The sequence below is a fragment of the Leptonychotes weddellii genome, chromosome 5 (assembly GCF_054177405.1).
Source record: "Leptonychotes weddellii isolate Sample4059 chromosome 5, ASM5417740v2, whole genome shotgun sequence".
Taxonomy (NCBI): Eukaryota; Metazoa; Chordata; class Mammalia; order Carnivora; family Phocidae; genus Leptonychotes; species Leptonychotes weddellii.
This window is the reverse complement of record NC_138373.1, coordinates 36184369-36202832: the sequence shown is the minus strand read 5'-3', so window position 1 is coordinate 36202832 and position 18464 is coordinate 36184369. Positions and strand designations below refer to the sequence as shown.

General features: G+C 52.3%; 1 protein-coding gene across 1 annotated transcript in view; it reads left to right on the top strand.

The window, feature by feature from the left end:
* DIP2C (DIP2 acetate--CoA ligase C (putative)) overlaps nucleotides 1-16317 on the top strand; it is a 356092-nt gene extending 339775 nt beyond the window's left edge. Inside the window, exons 29-33 of the mRNA XM_081818894.1 lie at nucleotides 4870-4927; nucleotides 6758-6832; nucleotides 8771-8945; nucleotides 10601-10724; nucleotides 13221-16317. Of these exons, the coding sequence (XP_081675020.1) occupies nucleotides 4870-4927; nucleotides 6758-6832; nucleotides 8771-8945; nucleotides 10601-10724; nucleotides 13221-13473 (685 nt within the window). The 3' untranslated portion in view covers nucleotides 13474-16317. The remainder of the gene's footprint in view (nucleotides 1-4869; nucleotides 4928-6757; nucleotides 6833-8770; nucleotides 8946-10600; nucleotides 10725-13220) is intronic.
* The last annotated feature ends 2147 nt before the right edge of the window (nucleotides 16318-18464 follow it).

Genomic DNA, 18464 nt, shown 5'->3' with positions numbered 1-18464 from the left:
TCTCTCAAATGAAATCTTTAAAAAAAATAAAAATAAAAAATAAAACTCCTAAAAATAAATGCTACGAGTTAAAAGGAAAAGCCTGGATGTCTGAAAAACACGTTTTTCCTAAATTTAATTTGAATGAATTTGCATCAGAATCTTATGAATGGACACAGGGCTTGGCCCACACCCTCAGTTGGGTGTCCACAAACAGACGCCAACAGGAAGAAAAGGGTGCAGGGCTCCATTCAACCTGAGGGAAAGACGAGGAGAAACACAAAAGTCAGGATTTGGAAGGAGGGATGTTGGGGGCAAGAGCGTGTTAGGTTTGTAATTTTATAAGAGAAAAGGCACCAGATGCACATAGGCATTCTCTTTGCACAGTGGTTATATTAGGTAAGCATGCTCTCCTGTTCTGCCTGTTATCACTGGTTTTGGGGTGATTTCCCCCGGTTTGGGGCTCCCACGACACCATGGGGCTGCTGGCCCGCATGTAACCCATCGCTGTTATCAAGGGCTGACTCCAGGGACGAGCTTCCCTTAGAGGCCACGCTGCTTTTGGTGCGTTCTGCTGTTTTGCGCCTGTTTCGGGGCTGTGACCATGATGTCCCTCGTACGTCCTCGGATACGCTTCCCCAGCAGCAGCACGCCGTTAGTGCCAAACTTGGATGGTAAACTTTGTCTCATTTTCCTCCCTGTGCCTCAGCCACCGGCAGGCTGAGGGCAAGATTCAGCCACAGCACCTACAGTGGAGACCCACGTCTGTGAAGCCGTCACACACACCCCGTCGTTAGGGATTTCCCCTCCATCTTCTGGGACTTTAAACAACTTTTCATGCCAATGGTCTTACTGTGTTACATTCAGCATGTTAGATGCTTCAGATTTTTTGGAAGAACGTTTAAGTGAAAGCCCAGCCTGGTTTCTAGCAGCACGTCCGGGGCATGGGCCAGGAGGGAGGCTGCACAGAAGCTCGTTTTCACACGGGCGGACGACTCTGGGTCCTGTACCCTCCTCTGCGTCTGGTGTAGCAGAGCGGGCTGTGGCAATTGAAGGTCAGATGGTGCTCACCCCCAGATCACGAGCGACTGCCAGGAGGCCAGGGCTGGGCAGCAGCGTGACCAGCAGGGACAGGTCCCCCATCAGAATGCTCCTGACAGCGGCTGTGACGCACGCCCTCGCTCGTACTGGGGCAGATGGTGTGATGTCTGGGTGGTTTCGTGTCTCCTGAGCCAGTGGGTGACAGTGGGTGTAGGGCAGCATCAGCGGGCCTGGACCCGGGAGGGCAAGGTGCTCCTGTCCGCAGGGCGAGACTCGTGGTCCACAGCCCCGTGTCAGGTGGAGGAAGGGGGCGAGCATGTTGGAGAGCTCGTGAGCCTGTGGCGTGCTCCCAGCCTGTCCCGCGCGGCGGGAGGAAGTCCTGACGAGGAAGGAAGCCTTTGCAAACGGACCTCTCGCTACAACGACCCTGCGTCAGCAGCCCCTTGGCATCAGCCCGATGGTGTGTTGCCTTTCCGGGTGAAGCTCGGGTCGGGGTAAGAACAGCCCGAGCACAGAGCACGAGGTAGGGATTTTATCAGGAATCATAAATCTCCCCCACATTACCTGTGTTCCTTGCTGTCTCTTCTTTTCTAGCAAAAGCCTAAACTTCAAGTCATTAAGACAGCCTAGGCGGAAAAACATGTTTTCAGAAGCCCAGGGTTTGCACTTGAGTTTAGGAATGTCAGAGATGAGGCAGGGCTCTTCCCCACAGGAGCATAGCCAGGTCAGAGGGGGATGGGACAGCCAGCGCCCCGAGCGCGCTCGTGTGCTGGTGAGCATCGCGTCGGCTGGGGAGGGGTCTTACTCGGGACCTGGGGAGCCAGCTCGGTCTTCAGGAATGGACATGAGGGCAGCCAGAGCAGTGGTGGAACGTCCCCGTCCCAGGGCTGGCGGGTTTCATCAGCTCCTGCATTGTGTCAGATGGATTATGCCGCGTCCGTCGGTCCTCCCGAGAGGGTCTCTGCTGTAGGCTGTCTGTCCTCTCTTGGAAGACAGGATTGCGTTCTCCGCTCCGCGTCCTTGTGGGACAGATCCAGGCCCACTCGCTGGCCGAGAGCCTGTCCCTGCAACCCCTCCCATGTGCTGTCGTGTGGCCACAACCTTGCAAACCGTAGGGAGAGAGCAGTGCCCACAGCAGCACACGGCCGCGGGCCGCAGGGCAGGTGCCCACTGGATGTCCTCTGACCTGACGCTGGCCAGCTTTGCCTTTTTGTTTAAGCAGGGTTTGGTTTGGTTTGGTTCTTTTTCATTTCACCCTCGGGATATTTTTCTTTTCATGTGGATGAAGGGCAATCTTCTGTGGCATTTGTAGCTTTTTATGTGGGACCCACCGTGAGCGATGCCAGCACCCTGTTCCTGCTCCCTATGGAGACACAGTACACCGTTTCCATACTGACCACAGAAGACCTTCCTCATGGTAGAGCCTCCTTTCTTCCACATGTGAGATGAGATCCCTCCTTTCTCTGAGTGTCGGACAGGGAAGGACAGGGCACAAGTAATCTCTTCGAGCAGGAAGAGGGCAGAGGAGGCCGCTGTTCAGGGAGGCAGACGCCAGCCAGTGTGCATGCGGCCAGGAGCCCCGCTCGCTGAGGCAGCGTGCCCTTGTGCTCTTCCCTCGTATTGGCCAGGCATGGGCCTGGGGAGAAGCCTGCGGGGAGGGAGAGCAGGTCCTGGGCCCCAGACGCCAGCATCTAGGGACGTTGCCCCTTGTTTTCTGGTTCCACCCTTGACACCAGGATGCCCTTTCTGACATCCTCACAGTCCTAATGCAGTGGTCAGAGCTGCTTGATATGTCCAAAATGCCCGGCCGGGCTTTCTAACATCCTAAAATAGTGGTCACTGTGCGTGGACAGCCAGCAGAGCGGAAGTGTGTCTGAAACAGCCCTCATTTTTGGCTCAGTTTTGCTCCCCAGCCTGACTTCCTGGCCTGTGGGGGTGCCTGTCCTGGTTGCTGGCCCGCTGGGTACCCCCAGACACAGCAGCCCTGCTCACACAGGGACCGGGCCACACAGTGGGCCTGCTTGGCCCTTTCTCCTTCAGCCCACCCACTCCTCTAACTGTCCGCCCAGTTTGGCCTCACATCCCCATGGCTTTCTCCATCTGTAGCAAATTGCCAATATCCAGACGCCACAGATGGGCAGCCAGCCGCTGGACACAGGCCTGTCCACTTCACCTGGCTGTTCAGATGAGCCTGGCGCTAGCTCAGTGTCGCGGTCCTGGCCTCCCGACCCAGCATGAGCACCACGTCTGTCTACAAGTGCGACAAGGCGAAGCCCGCAGGTTCTCAGTGCTGTTGCGATGGGGGCCATTAGCCCTAACGCAGCCTCCCTGGGTCCTGAGCGGGTGTGTCTCTTACAATTCTGGAGTAATGCACCAGGTGCGTTATCTTTGAAGGTTAATGTCATTAAGCCCAATGGCATATTCTAGAACTGTTCCCGGAGGGCATGAGATCTAGGCTGTTTTTCTTGGATGACCCCTCGTTTGCTGCCGTCAGCATCAAGTCTTCCTTGAGACAAACACCGGAGATCCTAGTGGTTACCATATGACCCAAAATTGGAATAGTGAGTTCTTCCACATCATCAGATTACCGCTGCCACCGCTCAGGTGCTCTCCCTCCCTCCCCAAGGCTGCTGAAGAGAAGGTGTCAGTCCTCCTGTTCCTGCCCCCACCCCCAAGATTCAGCTGCAGCAACAGGAGGCACCACACCAAAGGCTGGCTGCGGAGCCCCACATGCCCAGCAGCACCCCTCCGGCCCCCTTCCATCTTTGGAGTACTTACTAGTTAGGAGGAGGATCGCTGTGATCATGCAGAGGGTGGCTGGGGCGTGCTGAGCTTCACTTCCCCACGGGCGTGGAGACACAGCGTTCCACCTCTCCATGCCCCCAACTCCCGCTCCACAGGATTCAAGCACTTTCTCCTGCGCTTCACTCTCTTCCAATAAAAACTGCCTTTTAGATGAATGAACAGCATCACAGTCCTGTAGTACGGTGGCCAAGATGCAAAACCAGGCATTTAAAAAAAACAGCTGGGAAGGATTTAGCCAGCTCAGGTTGTGATCACACCAGTGTCGTCTGCAGTTGTTTGTTTTGTTTTGTTTTTTTAAGATTTTATGTATTTGAGAGAGCACGAGCGGGGGAGGGGCAAAGGGAGAGGGAGAAGCATGCTTCCCGCCGAGCAGGGAGCCCCACACGGGGCTCAATACCAGGACCCTGAGATCATGACCTGAGCCGAAGGCAGATGCTTAACAACTGAGCCACCCAGGCGTCCCCGCCCACAGTTCTTAAGATTTAGTCACCATTAAGTATTTTTTTAATGGAAAAGAGTTTCTTTTCTGAAAGGAGGTTTTGCTGTCCAAATTGGCCAGTCCTGTCCCCCAGGGCTCAGACACACCTGGGTCAGAAGGTAGACTCTCTGCAGCCACAGACCTGGGCCCTGCTGAGGCCTCACAAGTGCCTCAGCCCCGGGCAGTGCGGTCCCCACGGCCTGCAGCGGGTTCAGAGCTATGGTGCAATGCTTACTCCTTTCCTTTTCTGCAAGTGCTGAGTTGAGTCCTGGTTCCTCTCGATGCAGAATCATTTTCCCAGCTGTTGTGCAGGCTTGGTGACTGGGATGTGGCCTCTGTGGCGTGTCCCGTATCTCTCTCCATCTCCCCGCCAGAGCTCAGCCGCCGTCTGCTGCCAGACCACTTATTCTTTGATTTCTGAACTGTCTTTGTGTTGAACGGTGCTCACGAGCAGACTGAACATCCCCCAGCAACCCACCCGGCATTGACCAGGTGCTGAATATGGAGGAAGGGAACCGTAGGCTCAAAAACACCCAAGTCATCATACTTTCTTTTTCTGTTTGCAGAGTCCGCTTGGTGGAAAGAGGCTCTCCTCATAGCTTGCCCCTCATGGAATCAGGAAAAGTAAGTATTGAAGGAAGAAAGATACATTTCTGTGTAAGTTTGAGTCTCAGCGTATGGGCTTTGACATTTTAAGAAATGTATTTTATATAGTATCTTCTCCAAAAAGTTTTCTTAAATGTAGTATTTCAGGACTAGGTTTGGCCATGAGTACAGAAACTCCACAAACAACAGTGTTTTAAACAAGTTAGATTTTTTTCTTTTTTTAAATTTTTTTAAACAATTTCTTTTTAAAGAATTTATTTATTTGACAGAGAGAGATGCAGCCAAGAGAGGGAACACAAGCAGGGGGAGTGGGAGAGGGAGAAGCAGGCTTCCCGCGGAGCAGAGAGCCCGATGTGGGGCTGGATCCTAGGACCCTGGGATCATGACCTGAGCTGAAGGCAGACGCTTAACGACTGAGCCACCCAGGCGCCCCTAGATTTTTCTTTTCTCTTACATAAAAGACATCATGAAAACTCCAGGGGCCCTGCCACCTTCTGTCTTGTTCTGCTTTGCATGGATCCCATTCCCGGGGTGCCTCAGGGTCAGAAGTGGCTGCTCTCACCCTAGCCATCGCTTCCACATTCCAGCAGCAGCAAAAGCAGCAAAGGGAAACTAAAGGTGCAGACCTCAGCAAAGGCTCCTAAGCCACCTTATACACACTTCAGTGCCACTGTCCAGAATCTGGTCATGCAGTCACACTGGCTGAAAGAAAGGTTGGAAACGTTGTATCGGTTCTGAATATCCGTGGGCCTAGCTAAAAACCCAGGTCCAATTGCTGTGAAAGTAGACGAAGAAGGGTGGTCAGGGGACAAAGTAGTTTCTGCCACTGTGGGTATGTTTTTCACTTACACCTAAGTGAAGACTTCTTTTTCCTGTTTTTGGCCCCACTTGACGTAATTCCAGAAGTGCCTCGTGTTGCTTCTGGACCTTTTATAATCTCCATCTACATGAGCGCCAGTTAGAGTTCTAGTACTAAGTTGGTTCTAATGGTAGGACGCTGTGCTTGCCTGCCCTAAGCCAGTCGTTAGCAGGACGAGGGACCAGAGCTGCCATATTACACGTCAGACTCAAGGGATGGGACAGGACTTCTCACCACCGATGTTTTGTCGAATCTCAACCCTTCCCAGTAGCTGAACCAACACGGGCTGTTTTCTAAATTTGCAGAACCAGCTTTTGCTGCCATATGCATGTGGTGTTAGTGAAATTCAGAATGTTTCCAAGCCAAACTTCCATTAAGAGGGAGATGCTTGATATGAGCATTCTGATACAAGACAGTGACGTGCAGGAGGGTGTTGAAGCATAACCAAGATGGAGAGCTGGACGGGCATTCAAGTCAGAACACGCTGGGATGCGCCGGCTCTTCCTCCTGCCACCGCACTGTGCCGTGCCCACCTGTGCTTTCAGTCCACACTCATCTTGGAAAACTTGATCCGTGACCTCCTTAATTCAGTGCCTACTGCAAACCTCACCCCTTCCTCCACATCAGCGTCCCATGATGTCACGCACAATGTTAAACATAACTGGAAAATTAATTGAAATACCTGAAGATCCCTGTTTTGCCAGCATCAGGCTGAGTTACATCATTTATCCTGTTTTTATTCAGATTCTTAATTTTAAGATCACGTTAACACAGGCTTTATCACTGTAGTAATAATTGCAATAAGATGCAATTGTCACATAGTAATTATGTCATGCTGTGGTATGTAATTTTAATTTAAAGCCATACTACTTTCTAAACAGTTTTAGAAAGGAAAACAGGCATGTGACATGAAGGCAAGGTCAAGGCTGATTGGAGTGTAGCATCTACCTCTCTGTCCACTGACCAGAATGTTCTCCTTTCCCACATAGATACTTCCAGGGGTTCGGATCATAATTGCCAATCCAGAAACAAAAGGACCGTTGGGCGACTCCCACCTGGGTGAGGTAAGTTACGGGGTGTCCACCCAGGAGAGGTGACTTATGGGTTGCTCACTTGAGTGAGGCAAGGTATGGGGTGCCCACCCAGGAGAAGTGAGATATGGGGTGCCCACCTGGGTGAGGCGAGTTACGGGGTGCCCACCCGGGTGAGGTGAGTTATGGGGTGCCCACCTGGGAGAGATGACTTATGGGGTACTCACTCGAGTGAGCCGAGTTATGGGATGCCCACCCAGGAGAGGTGAGTTATAGGGTACTCACCTGGGAGAGGTGACTTATGGGGTGCTCACTTGAGTGAGGCAAGTTATGGGGTGCCCCCCTGGGTGAGGCAAGTTACAGGTGCCCCCCAGCAGAGGTGACTTATGGGGTACTCGTTCTGGTGAGGTGAATTACGGGATGCCAACCTGGGTGAGGCAAGAGGCAGGAGGCAACACCTCCTGATCAGATTGGGTAAGTCTCAACTGACTGGCTGGAAAGTGACTCAAAATGAGCTGTGAAAGTTCAGGCTACAAAGTGGATTTCTGTAAGGAAGCCGTCATTGCTGAGTTCATGGGGATGAGGACGGAGCAGTGTGCACAGAGCGTACGGCCACAGCCTAGACTCATAGAATATCAGTAAACGGTAGCAAGCAGGTTAGGAAATGACAGGTATTTCCTTCGGTCGGAAAGTCCGTACTGGCTTTGACCCTTCAGCCCATATTTACGGTGAAACCTGGCTGACCACCCCTCCTGCCGCGTGCGGCTGGAGAACACACATCCTCAGCCCGCCGTCCCCGATCCTTCCCCTGCCCCACTCAGCCAGGCCACAGAGGACGCAGAGGACATCAGGGAAGGGTGCCAACACACTTACCTTCCCTCCCGTTCTCTCCAAGGCCGAGCCTGCCCTGTGCACTGGGTGGAAGGAAGCCCATCCTGCCCGGGGAGAGCCTCCTGGCTGTCAGGGTCACTGGCCCTGTGTGGTCAGCTTTCCCTCCTTACAGACCTGCCTGTAGCTGACACCCCGTTAAAAACACCACCACACAACACACAGAGAACAAACCAGTGGTTGGCGGAGGGGAAGGTGGGTGAGCGGATTAGGAAGTACAGACTTGCAGTTGTGAAGTGAGTGAGTCTCGGGAATAGAGTGCAGCCTGGGGAGTGTAATAATGTTGCACAGTGACTACAGTTACTGTTCCACATACAAGTGTCAGATTACTCTGCTGTGCACGGGACGCTAACCTCCTGTGTCAGCCCGCCTTCAGCTGAAACAACAAAGCTGGGCCACCACTTCTTCCGGAGGCCTCGAGCTGTAAACAGTGACTAAAGGACAGACTGACCGCTCCCCAGACTCCATTTCTGTGTGGGCTGCGGCTTGGCCCTTCATTTGAATTTCTCAGTTATGTGTAAAGATCAGAGCTGAGGTGATAAAATTCCGTACAGATCTTATTTCGGAATTTCCTTTAAGTACATTGCTAGATGAAATTGGGGAGGACAGCGTGCTGTCTTGGGCACCTGGGGGAGCCGGCCGGGTGTCAGAATCCACCTCACTCTTGTTTTCTGACCGGGAATGTGTCTTAATGAGGAAATTGTGTGTTGGAGAGCAGGGGACAGGTTTCATTCCCCCTGAATGATGGTGTCACTTCTGTGTCTGCTCTAGGCTTTGGTTTGTTCAGCACAGAGGACTAGGTGGCCGCAGGTGCCCAGCGGTGAACACATTTGATATGTTCACTTTAAAACCCTCAGTCTGTTTTAATGGGCTTCTCGAGAGGTGGACAGCCTCGTTGTTCACTTAGTGGCTCTATTCCAGTAAATACTGTGGCGTCTGAGTCTCCCCTGAAGCCCGCGTGAGATTAACACGGCCGGGTTCCCCGCCGGGCATGGGCACTCTGATGTCACTGACTGCCCAGGTAGTTTCCTCCCTGCAGATCCTCCCCAGCGAACTCACCCAGTTCTGTTGCTTCCTTCACAGATCTGGGTTCACAGTGCCCACAATGCCAGTGGTTATTTCACCATTTACGGAGATGAGTCCCTGCAGTCAGACCACTTCAACTCAAGGTTAAGTTTTGGAGACACCCAGACGGTCTGGGCGCGGACAGGCTACTTGGGGTTCCTGCGGAGGACGGAGCTCACAGATGCAAATGGAGGTAAGAGCCCGGGCAGGTGGGTGGAGAGGCCCCCAGGCCCTGAGAACATTTGTGGGACTGGGACACCAGCCCCACGAGCACATTGTGCATGCTTGCTGCAAACCAGCTGAGCGTGAAGGAGAGGAGGATCGGTGTGAGTCCAGCACTCCAGAGCCACGTGAGAGACTGTGTGCTCCGTGAGCGCAGTCTCTCACGGAGCCAAGGACAGATTTAAACCCTGCACAGGAGCCAGGACACCATGCCCCTCCATGCAGTGGACGGACCCCTCGCCCACCCGCAGCGGCCCCATGCCCCCAGGGCCCACCTGGACAGCGGCTGCAGGAGCGCACCCACTGCCCTCTGCCTGACCGGACCAGGCCTGGCCTGTCGGGAAAGGGAGGTAGCGAGGCGCTCAGGCTTGGGCAGGGGGAGGCGCTGCTCCCTCCTCTGGTGGGGGCTGGCGCCAGGCAGGAGAGTTATAAAAAATGAAAAGGTACAGGTCTACTTGCTATGAGAGTCTCAGCTCCTACTTCCACTCAAAGTAGAGGCAGGACTCAGTTATTTCAGAGGATGGGAGCTGAGATTTCCTAGGGAGATCCTGCCGGACCCAAACCCCAGGAGGTGAGTGTCTGGGAGGCTTGCTGACACACCTGCCTGGGGGGAGCTTTGTGAACCTGGCTGAATTGGCGTATATTTAGTGGAAAAGCGCAAAAACATTTTGGCATCACGTTCGCAATTTGGGAAAATCAAAGACTGTTTTATTTGAGGGTGCCCTCTGGGATTCCTGTGAGGAACGAAGCAAGGCAGGGCCATGGTGATCCAGACCCCCCAGGAGGAGGGACAGGTCCCATCCCGCGGAATTCTGGGGTGCTGGGGACAGCACTATTGCTGTTTCCTCACCTCTGTGACCCGCCAAAAGATGGGAGTCCTGCTGCAGTCATAGAAGCCAGCAAATAAACATCCCCATCTCATCCGACTTGAACTGGAAAAGATTTTCCCACTCGGAGGTGGAATTCTAGCAGTTACGGCCTCATGGGATGCCATCAGAGGGGGCGGGGTTTGGTTTTGGCTGTGCTGCGCCCTGACCTGTGGCTGCGGGAGAGCACGGCGTCTGCCGGCCGCCGAGGGGCGGAGGTGCTCCCGAGGAGTAGGAGATAGTGTATTGAAGGTGTGCAGGAGCTGGTCCAGGACGTGCGCTCTCCCCCGGGGTGCTGAGGTGTGCAGCTGGCTCTCCGTGAGACCATGATCCCGGCCAGGCTGGTGTCCTGGGGGCCCCGGGCTGCACAGCGTCCCAGTGGAAAGGAACTAGCTACCCGCACTCAGTGACCCCATTCCTTGGCATGTGTCTCTCACTCAGGGGTAGTTTTTTTTGTTTGTTTTTTTTTTAAAGATTTTATTTATTCATTTGAGACACAGAGATACAGAGACAGAGAGAGAGCACGAGCAGGGAGAAAGGCAGAGGGAGAGGGAGAAGCAGGCTCCTCGCTGAGCCAGGAGCCCGATGTGGGGCTCGATCCCAGGACTCTGGGATCATGACCCGAGCCGAAGGCAGACGCTTAACCGACTGAGCCACCCAGGCGCCCCTCACTCAGGGGTAGTTTTAATCTCAGTATCTTACAAAGCAGCTTGAGCACCATTGTGGTGAGGTTCACACACATTTTCCACTCCCTGCACAGAGCGCCACGATGCCCTGTATGTGGTGGGGGCGCTGGACGAAGCGATGGAGCTGCGGGGGATGAGGTATCACCCGATAGACATTGAGACCTCAGTCATCAGAGCCCATAAAAGCGTCACAGAATGGTGAGTAGTGGGTGGGCATTTGCACCCAGCTGCCAGTGACCAGGCCGGCGAGGGCCCTTGGGTTCATCCTCCCTCCCTGGTCCATGTGGTTGGCTGTGCTGCTGGTGGGGCTGGCCTGGGGGCCCCGAGCTCACTCGGTGCCTTTACATGGTGGTAAAGGGTGCAAAGAGGCTCCACACCGTTAACTGTAGGTTTGTTCGTTCATTTGGCCCCAGAGCTGGCAGGGACCTGATGTGATCTCGAAGCTCAGGAACCCCAAGGGAGGCACATTCTGAAATCGCCCATGAGTAGTCCTTCCTGGTGGGTAGATGGGCCTGAGTTGTTCATTGCCCCTTGTGAGCTGATTACAGGCTAGTTATTTGTTGCCATTTATGGGACCTGGACACGGGCGGCTCGGCAGCCTGGAAGAGAGAAGAGAGAGTTTGCGAACCCACGCGTGGCCCTGTGCTTCCAACGTGGTGACGTCCCTCCTCACCCTGAGGCTGCTGGAGCTGCAAGTGGACAGGAGCTGGGATCCCTGGAGAGACTGCAGCCCAGAGACGGCACAGGGCTACCTCAGTTTCCAGGCCACTAGCTGTACATACCGATTACAGCCTCCCGGTCTGTAGTTTTAAGAAAATAACTTAGACTGGTTTGTCTTGCCTACTGCAAACATTTTCCATCTGGTTGCAAAGGGCTGTTTCCACCTTAAAGACCTGTGACGGGGACTCCCTGCCGCCGCCTGTGGGTTTCTGTTCCAGGATTCGAGTTTTTGTTCTAAGCCCTGCTGTGGCCTCACCTGATGCGCGTGGGGCCTCGCACTCACCTCGCCTCACATGTGCACCCATAGTTCCATCCTGCGGGGCTCTGGTCCTTCAGAAACCGCCCAGCACAAACTGCTCTGTTGTTCTTCCTGCTCCTTCTCACCTTCCCTGCCCGACCTGGGCGCCTCCTCCAGCGCACAACCTCGGTTACTTCGCACCAAGGCGGAAGGCAGACACTCACGTCCCTCCATGTGGCTGTTTCAGGGTGGCACAGTCCAGCTAACCAAATCTTGCCCTTCTCATCCGTTGTCTCCAGGGTTGGACATCTGTGGCCCTAGGAAAACAATGCTCATCCAGCCCATCACTCCCTGGCAAACCCCCTCCTCCATCAAATACAGAAACCCCGGTTCCTGATACTGTATCATAAGCGTCAGGTGCTATAATAAAATTATACCGCAAGTGGCTAATATACATGTAAAATCTGTGATATCACAAACTCAGTATGGGCTCACTTGGGCCACACAGAGCAATGTTTTAGTGTCATAAAGTGTTCTTTTATGGGAATTTGGCACCAGCGCATCTTGCGAACGGACCTTGGCAGGACTGTTCCCTTAGGTACACACTGATCACAGCAAACTCGAGAAGCAGTAATCTGTTGAACACATTCTCCAATATTTCCCTTCCACATTAACGTATATATTGGTCATACTAAACAAAACGTGCGGGTTTTTTTCTGAATAGACATACCCATACAGTTTTAGAAAACTGTAGTGAGTTTCCCAAAGAAAGGTTGGAAACCTGCCTCCTAGACCCTTCTGTGCGTCTGGCTGCAGATGCCAGCAACCCACTGCAGGCCCCTGGAGCCTGGCCCCCACCTCCCACGCCTCTTCTGCCCTGGACGCTTCTGACCGCCTCAGCCAGCAGACCACGGGCACCAGGAGCAGAGCCTGTTAAGGCCCTATAACCACCCCCATTTAAAGACCAACCTTATAAACTGCAGGAGGCTTAAAGTGTAAAGTACTGAGTTTAGGCTCCCACAGATTGGCCCGACCAAATCTTCTGGGTGACCCTCCACTGAAAGATCCCAAATAAAATGCTTCCAGATGAATCTCTGATGTTCTGGAGGATCTTTCCCCCACACAGGTCACCTCTTGCTGCCTGACACTCCTTCCAGACTCAGTGCTTCAGACAGCAGCACGTTGTTGGGCCCCCATGTCTGCAGTTGACCGCCGGGTTGTCTGGCCCCAGTGTGACTGGGGCCCATGGTCAGCCAGGCACCAAGCTGGTGGCTCTCCAAGTTTCTCACCCTCCCTCGACGTCCCCCGTCCTGCTGTGGCAGAGGGAGGTCAGGACCGGCCCCAGAGCCCCAGGGGCTGTCCGGCCTCTGCTAACTTACCGCTCACCAAGCCCAAGGCCAGGACTCCACCTTAGGGGCCTGGTGTGCACATGGTGGGGCTTCCGTGGCACCGCGTGCCCCTTGGCCGCAGCTGGGAGCAGAGGGCAGGGCCGTGTCAGGGTGCTGCCTGGCACGGAGATCCCCTGCGTGCGCGGCGGCCCCCGTGAGAGCCGGCCGGTAGAAAACCCTAACCACAGGAGTGTGTGCAGCCACCTACTGAGTGAAAAGCCATGGGCTCAGAGAGACCGTCAATGTGCAGGCAGATCAGAAAAGAACCAGATGGCACTTCTTGAAAAGAAAACGAAATTGTTACATAAACACCTCACGGCATAGTGATGATTTTTTACTCTCTTGCAGCGCTGTGTTCACCTGGACCAATTTGTTGGTGGTGGTGGTTGAGCTTGATGGGTCGGAGCAAGAAGCCTTGGACCTGGTCCCCTTAGTGACCAACGTGGTTCTCGAGGAGCACTACCTGGTGGTGGGGGTCGTGGTCGTGGTGGACATCGGTGTCATCCCCATCAACTCCCGGGGAGAGAAGCAGCGTATGCACCTGCGGGATGGGTTTTTGGCAGACCAGCTAGATCCCATCTATGTGGCCTACAACATGTAGTCTCGTCTCTGGTCCCGTAGACTTTTCTAGGAAAGTAAACGTTTTTCTCAGTGTCACTCAAGTTTGCAGACATGAGGGCCACATTCGCCAGAATGGAGCCTTTGTTCACGCGGTGGTGAGACTTTCCACAGCAGTCCTGATTGGCATGGGGGTGAAATGTGAAATGTGAATTTACCACTGAAGTTTGCTCAGAAGGACTTTGGATTACTGCCTTCAGTTTGTTGGAAAAACCCATTTCAAAACTTTCTTTTCTTTTTTTTTTAATTATTGGATAATAAGTGCTTTCTTCGTAAATGTGGTATTTTGTTAAGCCAAAATAGCAATTAAAAAAATATTCTGCCCTCCAGATGGGTTCTTTTAAACAATTTATGTAGTGTGACAAAGAATTGTTTTCTCTGTTTAATGTGTCATGAAATCTTAATGACATGGACCTTGTTACTAATTTAAGCCATTGCTAGATTTCATCCTTTTAGGAAAGTTTGTTGAGGTACGAGAAAACCTTCCAAATAGCACCTTCCGATTAGATTTTAGCAGCTTTCTTTGTCAGAAATGTGCTGGATAAACAAAGGCTAACATACGGCCTTTGAAGTTAGCATAGAATGAGAAGAAATTATAAATAAGGTGTATTTCGGCAACTCTCTTGCAGATATCTTTGTACTAAACTAAAAAGATAAAATAAGTTAACTTCTTCATATGTAATTATGTACAAAACGTTTAATTTATTTTGATCTCTTTAGAAGTATAAAAGAGAAAAACATTCAAGAACATTAAAGTCTTGTAATGTTTGCTAATATAAAAAAGTGTTGTATTATCTTGCGTGGATAGTATCACAACAAATATATATATATGAAATATAAATTCACTAATGAACAAAGGAGATTTTAAAGTTTAAAATGCAGAACCTGTCACTTGCATGGTGTCCCCTCCACTGTACTGTAGATAAAGCGAGATTCTCTCACACCCACTTTGCTGATGCGAGCAATCCCAGATTGCCGGTAGCCCGGTCTAAATGTTTCTTCTAGAACCAGAGACCAGCAAGTGAAATTATTGCCATCTCGAAGTTGGGGAAGGAATTTGAGGCGAAATGTGCACTATTTTCCCTTTGCTGCGGGGGCAACGGTGAGCGGTCTGTGCCAGTGTGTGCTTACGACACTGAGCGGACATTAGGGAAGGCAGGTGCTGAGTAGCACTGCTCTCTTAGCTGCAAGAAATCCTTGTTGTTCATCCTTTTTGTTAATGTCACCCTTTTTGGTCCTTGGTATGAAAAGGAGTGCTTTTATGGTCATTTGCACCGGGTTGTGTTGATTCCCCTCAGATGGCATTGTATGGAGTGGACAGACTGTCCAGAACAGCTTTAAGGGAAAAGACTCACATAGGATACCGTCACCTCAGCCAGCTCTCTGGGGTTCCCCCGCCCAGAGCTCTGGGGCTCCACCCTCATGAGCTGCCCCGGGACTCCTCACAGAGCCACTGGCTGGAGCGAGAAAGCCTCCCAGCTGCCTTCATTTCACCACCTGTGGATGACACGTTTCTGATTTCCGTCTCTCGCTGCTGCTGCCGCCTCACACACCTTCCGATTTCCACGTCTCATCTGTACACTCCTCGATCGAAATGGCCCATCTGTGTCCAGGCAAGAAGAGGTATCCGCTGTCCAAGCGTGATCTATCTTATAACTGCCCCAATATGACCCTGCAGTGGCTCTCGTTGCTAGAAATGCATGACCAAGATTGTTGCTGGGCAAACCTTAGAGTCTCTTTTCATCATATTGTAGGCAATGTCTTCATCTGCCTTTGCTGTATGCGCCAGCAGTAAGCCCTTTGCTAAAAGAGTTTTGTTTGACTTCCGAGATCCAAGGCTAATTGTTTTTTAAAAATTTTAAGTGGCATTTTTTTTAATTTGTCTGCATGTGGGGTGCATCCTTCCATCTCCACAAATTATTTGATTTTTAAGATATTGTTTGACTTCATTGCTGTGTGTGAATATTCTCTACATGCTTCAGATACACATTCCTACAGTCTTCTGCTTCCTAAAGGGGAAAAAACCCACCACACACAGAAAAAAAGATGTTTTCTTACACACACCCACCTTGTTTAAGGGGAAGGAGGTTTAAGGTTTCCGGTAAGATACTGACTAGGAAACACAGCTACGGGATAACTTGTGAGGTCTAGCTGATGTCGGAAGCAAACAACAAATCAGGTATCACTTCCAATATGACCTTCACCTTCACCATGTCAGCTTCACGTGCAAGACGGGGCGGTTGTGAAAGTGGTTAGTGACGTCCTTGTCATCTCTCATGGTAGAGTTGAGGTCCAAAGGGTTGGGGGCTGGGATCGAAGGTCATTTGTGCAAGAAAAAGGAAAGGAAACCCGTTTCAGCAATAAAGAAGGATTGTTCTGTATTAGAAATTGTGCTGTAGATAAATCATTCATGAGAATGTAACAATGTTTGTCTTGTGACCTTGTGCTTTTGAAGTCAGACAAAACCGTGTAATCAACTTGCACAAAGAAGGGTACACAATGAACATTGAAACACAGACCTAACCCAACAGGGCGGCTTCCTCATGGTGCTTGTTTATTATATATATTTAATCCTGCTTGACACTTTACCCAAGGGAAACTGCCCCTTTTATCAGTTGAATGTTAGCAGCGTTATTTCATAGAGTGTGGTGACTGGTTAGAGAAATTCATGTACTCAACCAATCACGGTTTCAAACAAAATTTTTATGTGCAAAGGACGGCAACCTTCTCGTATGTTAAACCACCAGTAAGCTTTGTACATCTGTGATAACGCCTGTTTTATATTCAAATGAACAAATAAAAGCTTTTATTTTTGTTGCTCTGAAAATAGCAGTTTCTTAATTGGTCCCCTGGAAAACTGTCTGGGACAGCTTCAATCCCAGGAAGGAAGTGACTCCTGCAGGGAAATAGGAAATGTATCTGACTCTGTTTACATAATTTGTTGCATTACTTATTAGTACAGATAAATCATACTTTGAACAATGTTTAAATTTTGATGTGGGCATTTATTGCTTAAAAAATTCCTATGGCAACAAATGTTTTGTGAAATGTTTTTTTTAATTCTTTTAAATATATCTAAATATATTTGTTCACATTTGCTGCAAGTGTACAGATTCTTGGTAAATTTGGGGGACAAAGAGGAAGCCTGAGTCCTGTGTGCCAATACTTTGTCAGCCGTGTGACAGGAAACCTCTGCATGTCAGGAAGTAGGCCTAGCTGTCTATTCCAACCCAAATTATCTTTGCTCGTTTGACAACCTTAAAAGCTCTGTCTTTTGCCCAAGATCTGAGAATTCTTATAGGTTTGTCTCCTGGAAAGCAGTACAACCTTCAGCCTAAGGGTTATCAGAAAATGAATTGTGTACACATGAAAATGATTAGCACCCAGATCTGCACCCCCAGGTTACCAGGCTTAGCCGAACACCTGCGGGTGAGAAGCCCCGGAGCACCCCGGCCGGCTGAGGACGGCGCCCCGGGAGCCCGGGATCGGGCGGTGCCGGGGACCCGCAGACACGCCCACGGCCCCAAGGCAGCCCTGCTTCCCATAGCGCATGCGCGCGTGCGGGACTTGCAACCTCGGGCGCCTTGCTGCGCTCGCCCCTGCACCACGCTGGCTTCCCGGACGCGGCTGGCATCGGCTTGGTGGCAGCTCGGTCGTCTCCCTGTGTGGTTATCTGCCCCGCAAGGTCCTGGGCGCGCTGGCGGGCGGTCCATGCACCTGAGGAGAGGCGAGGGGCGCGCCCTGGCCCCCCCTCTTGCGCGCCCAGTGCCCCTGGGAACCCGAGGCCCGCCGTCGCGCCGCCTCTCCGGCTTCCAGGCTGAGTCTGGGAACCGAGTGGCGCGCAGGGCCGAGCTCGGCGCCCGACTCCGGCCGGCAGGGGTACGCGCGATGCGTGAGCCTGCTGCACACGTGGCGTTCAGCGGGGGTGGTGAGTGGGGATGGCAGGGACAGCAGGCTTCCGCCGCTGCGTCTGAGGCTTCGTGGTGCTTTGGGTTTGGTTTGGATTTACTGCCCCAGCTGCAAAGACCTCTGGGCGAACGAGTAACTCGTGCAGACCGGCCGACAGGCCTTCCCGCGCCAGGGTTCCATTCTTGCTTCGTGTCTGCACAAGGCCTGCCCAGCAGAGGCGGAAGGGTAGAACGCCCTAGGAGTTGGGTGGAGGACGATTTCCTCATCGTCCGCCCTGTTCTCAGGAGCGCGAGCAAGACAGCACCTGTGTTCCCCTGGGTGTGGCAGCGAGCCCAGGTGCAGGTGCAGGTGCCGCTACTCCAGAAGGCAGAGGCTGGCCAGTGAGAAGGAACAGCACTTTTTCTGAGTGTCCCCCAGTGCCTGGCAGCAGGCGTTCGGTGAGCACCGGCTGAATGAAGGACCTCGTCGCGGCTAAGCGGTATCAGGGTCGCTGGGAGCAGAGGGCTTGAAGCCCTTTGGGACATAGATGCTAGACAGACAGTAGGAGCTACTGGAAACAGGAGGAACGTTGCTTATTTTCCTAACAGGGAAGATGCCAGTGAATCCTGATAGCCACTCAGGCTTTGTAGCCGAACTTAGGAATTCTAATGACCCATTGTTGGGGCCCAAGTATCCCCGCCGCTTGACAAATGACCGGAAACATCAGAAAGAGGATAAAGGAAGACGATGGGAAAGGGGGAAGGAGTTAGAAAAAAGCGATGCGGTTAGCGAGGGGATCGTTTACTCGGCAGACAGCGGCACGTTAGGAAGACCTCTGACATGGTAGCGCAGTAGAAATGGGAAGTGGGAAGACCCGGCGAGAGCGTGAGGGACACGGGAAGGAGCCGGGTCTGCGTGGACCTCGGTGATCAGAGCCTGGGCAGAGTCTCCCAGCCCTTGCATGCCTAGGACAGAACACGGTGGCGGGAAATGTTCGCCGCTGTCACGGCCTTGTGAAGGGAATGTTGGGGCCACGGGGGGCAGGGAGCGACCTAGACGATGCATCCTGCCTGCCTTTACTGCAGC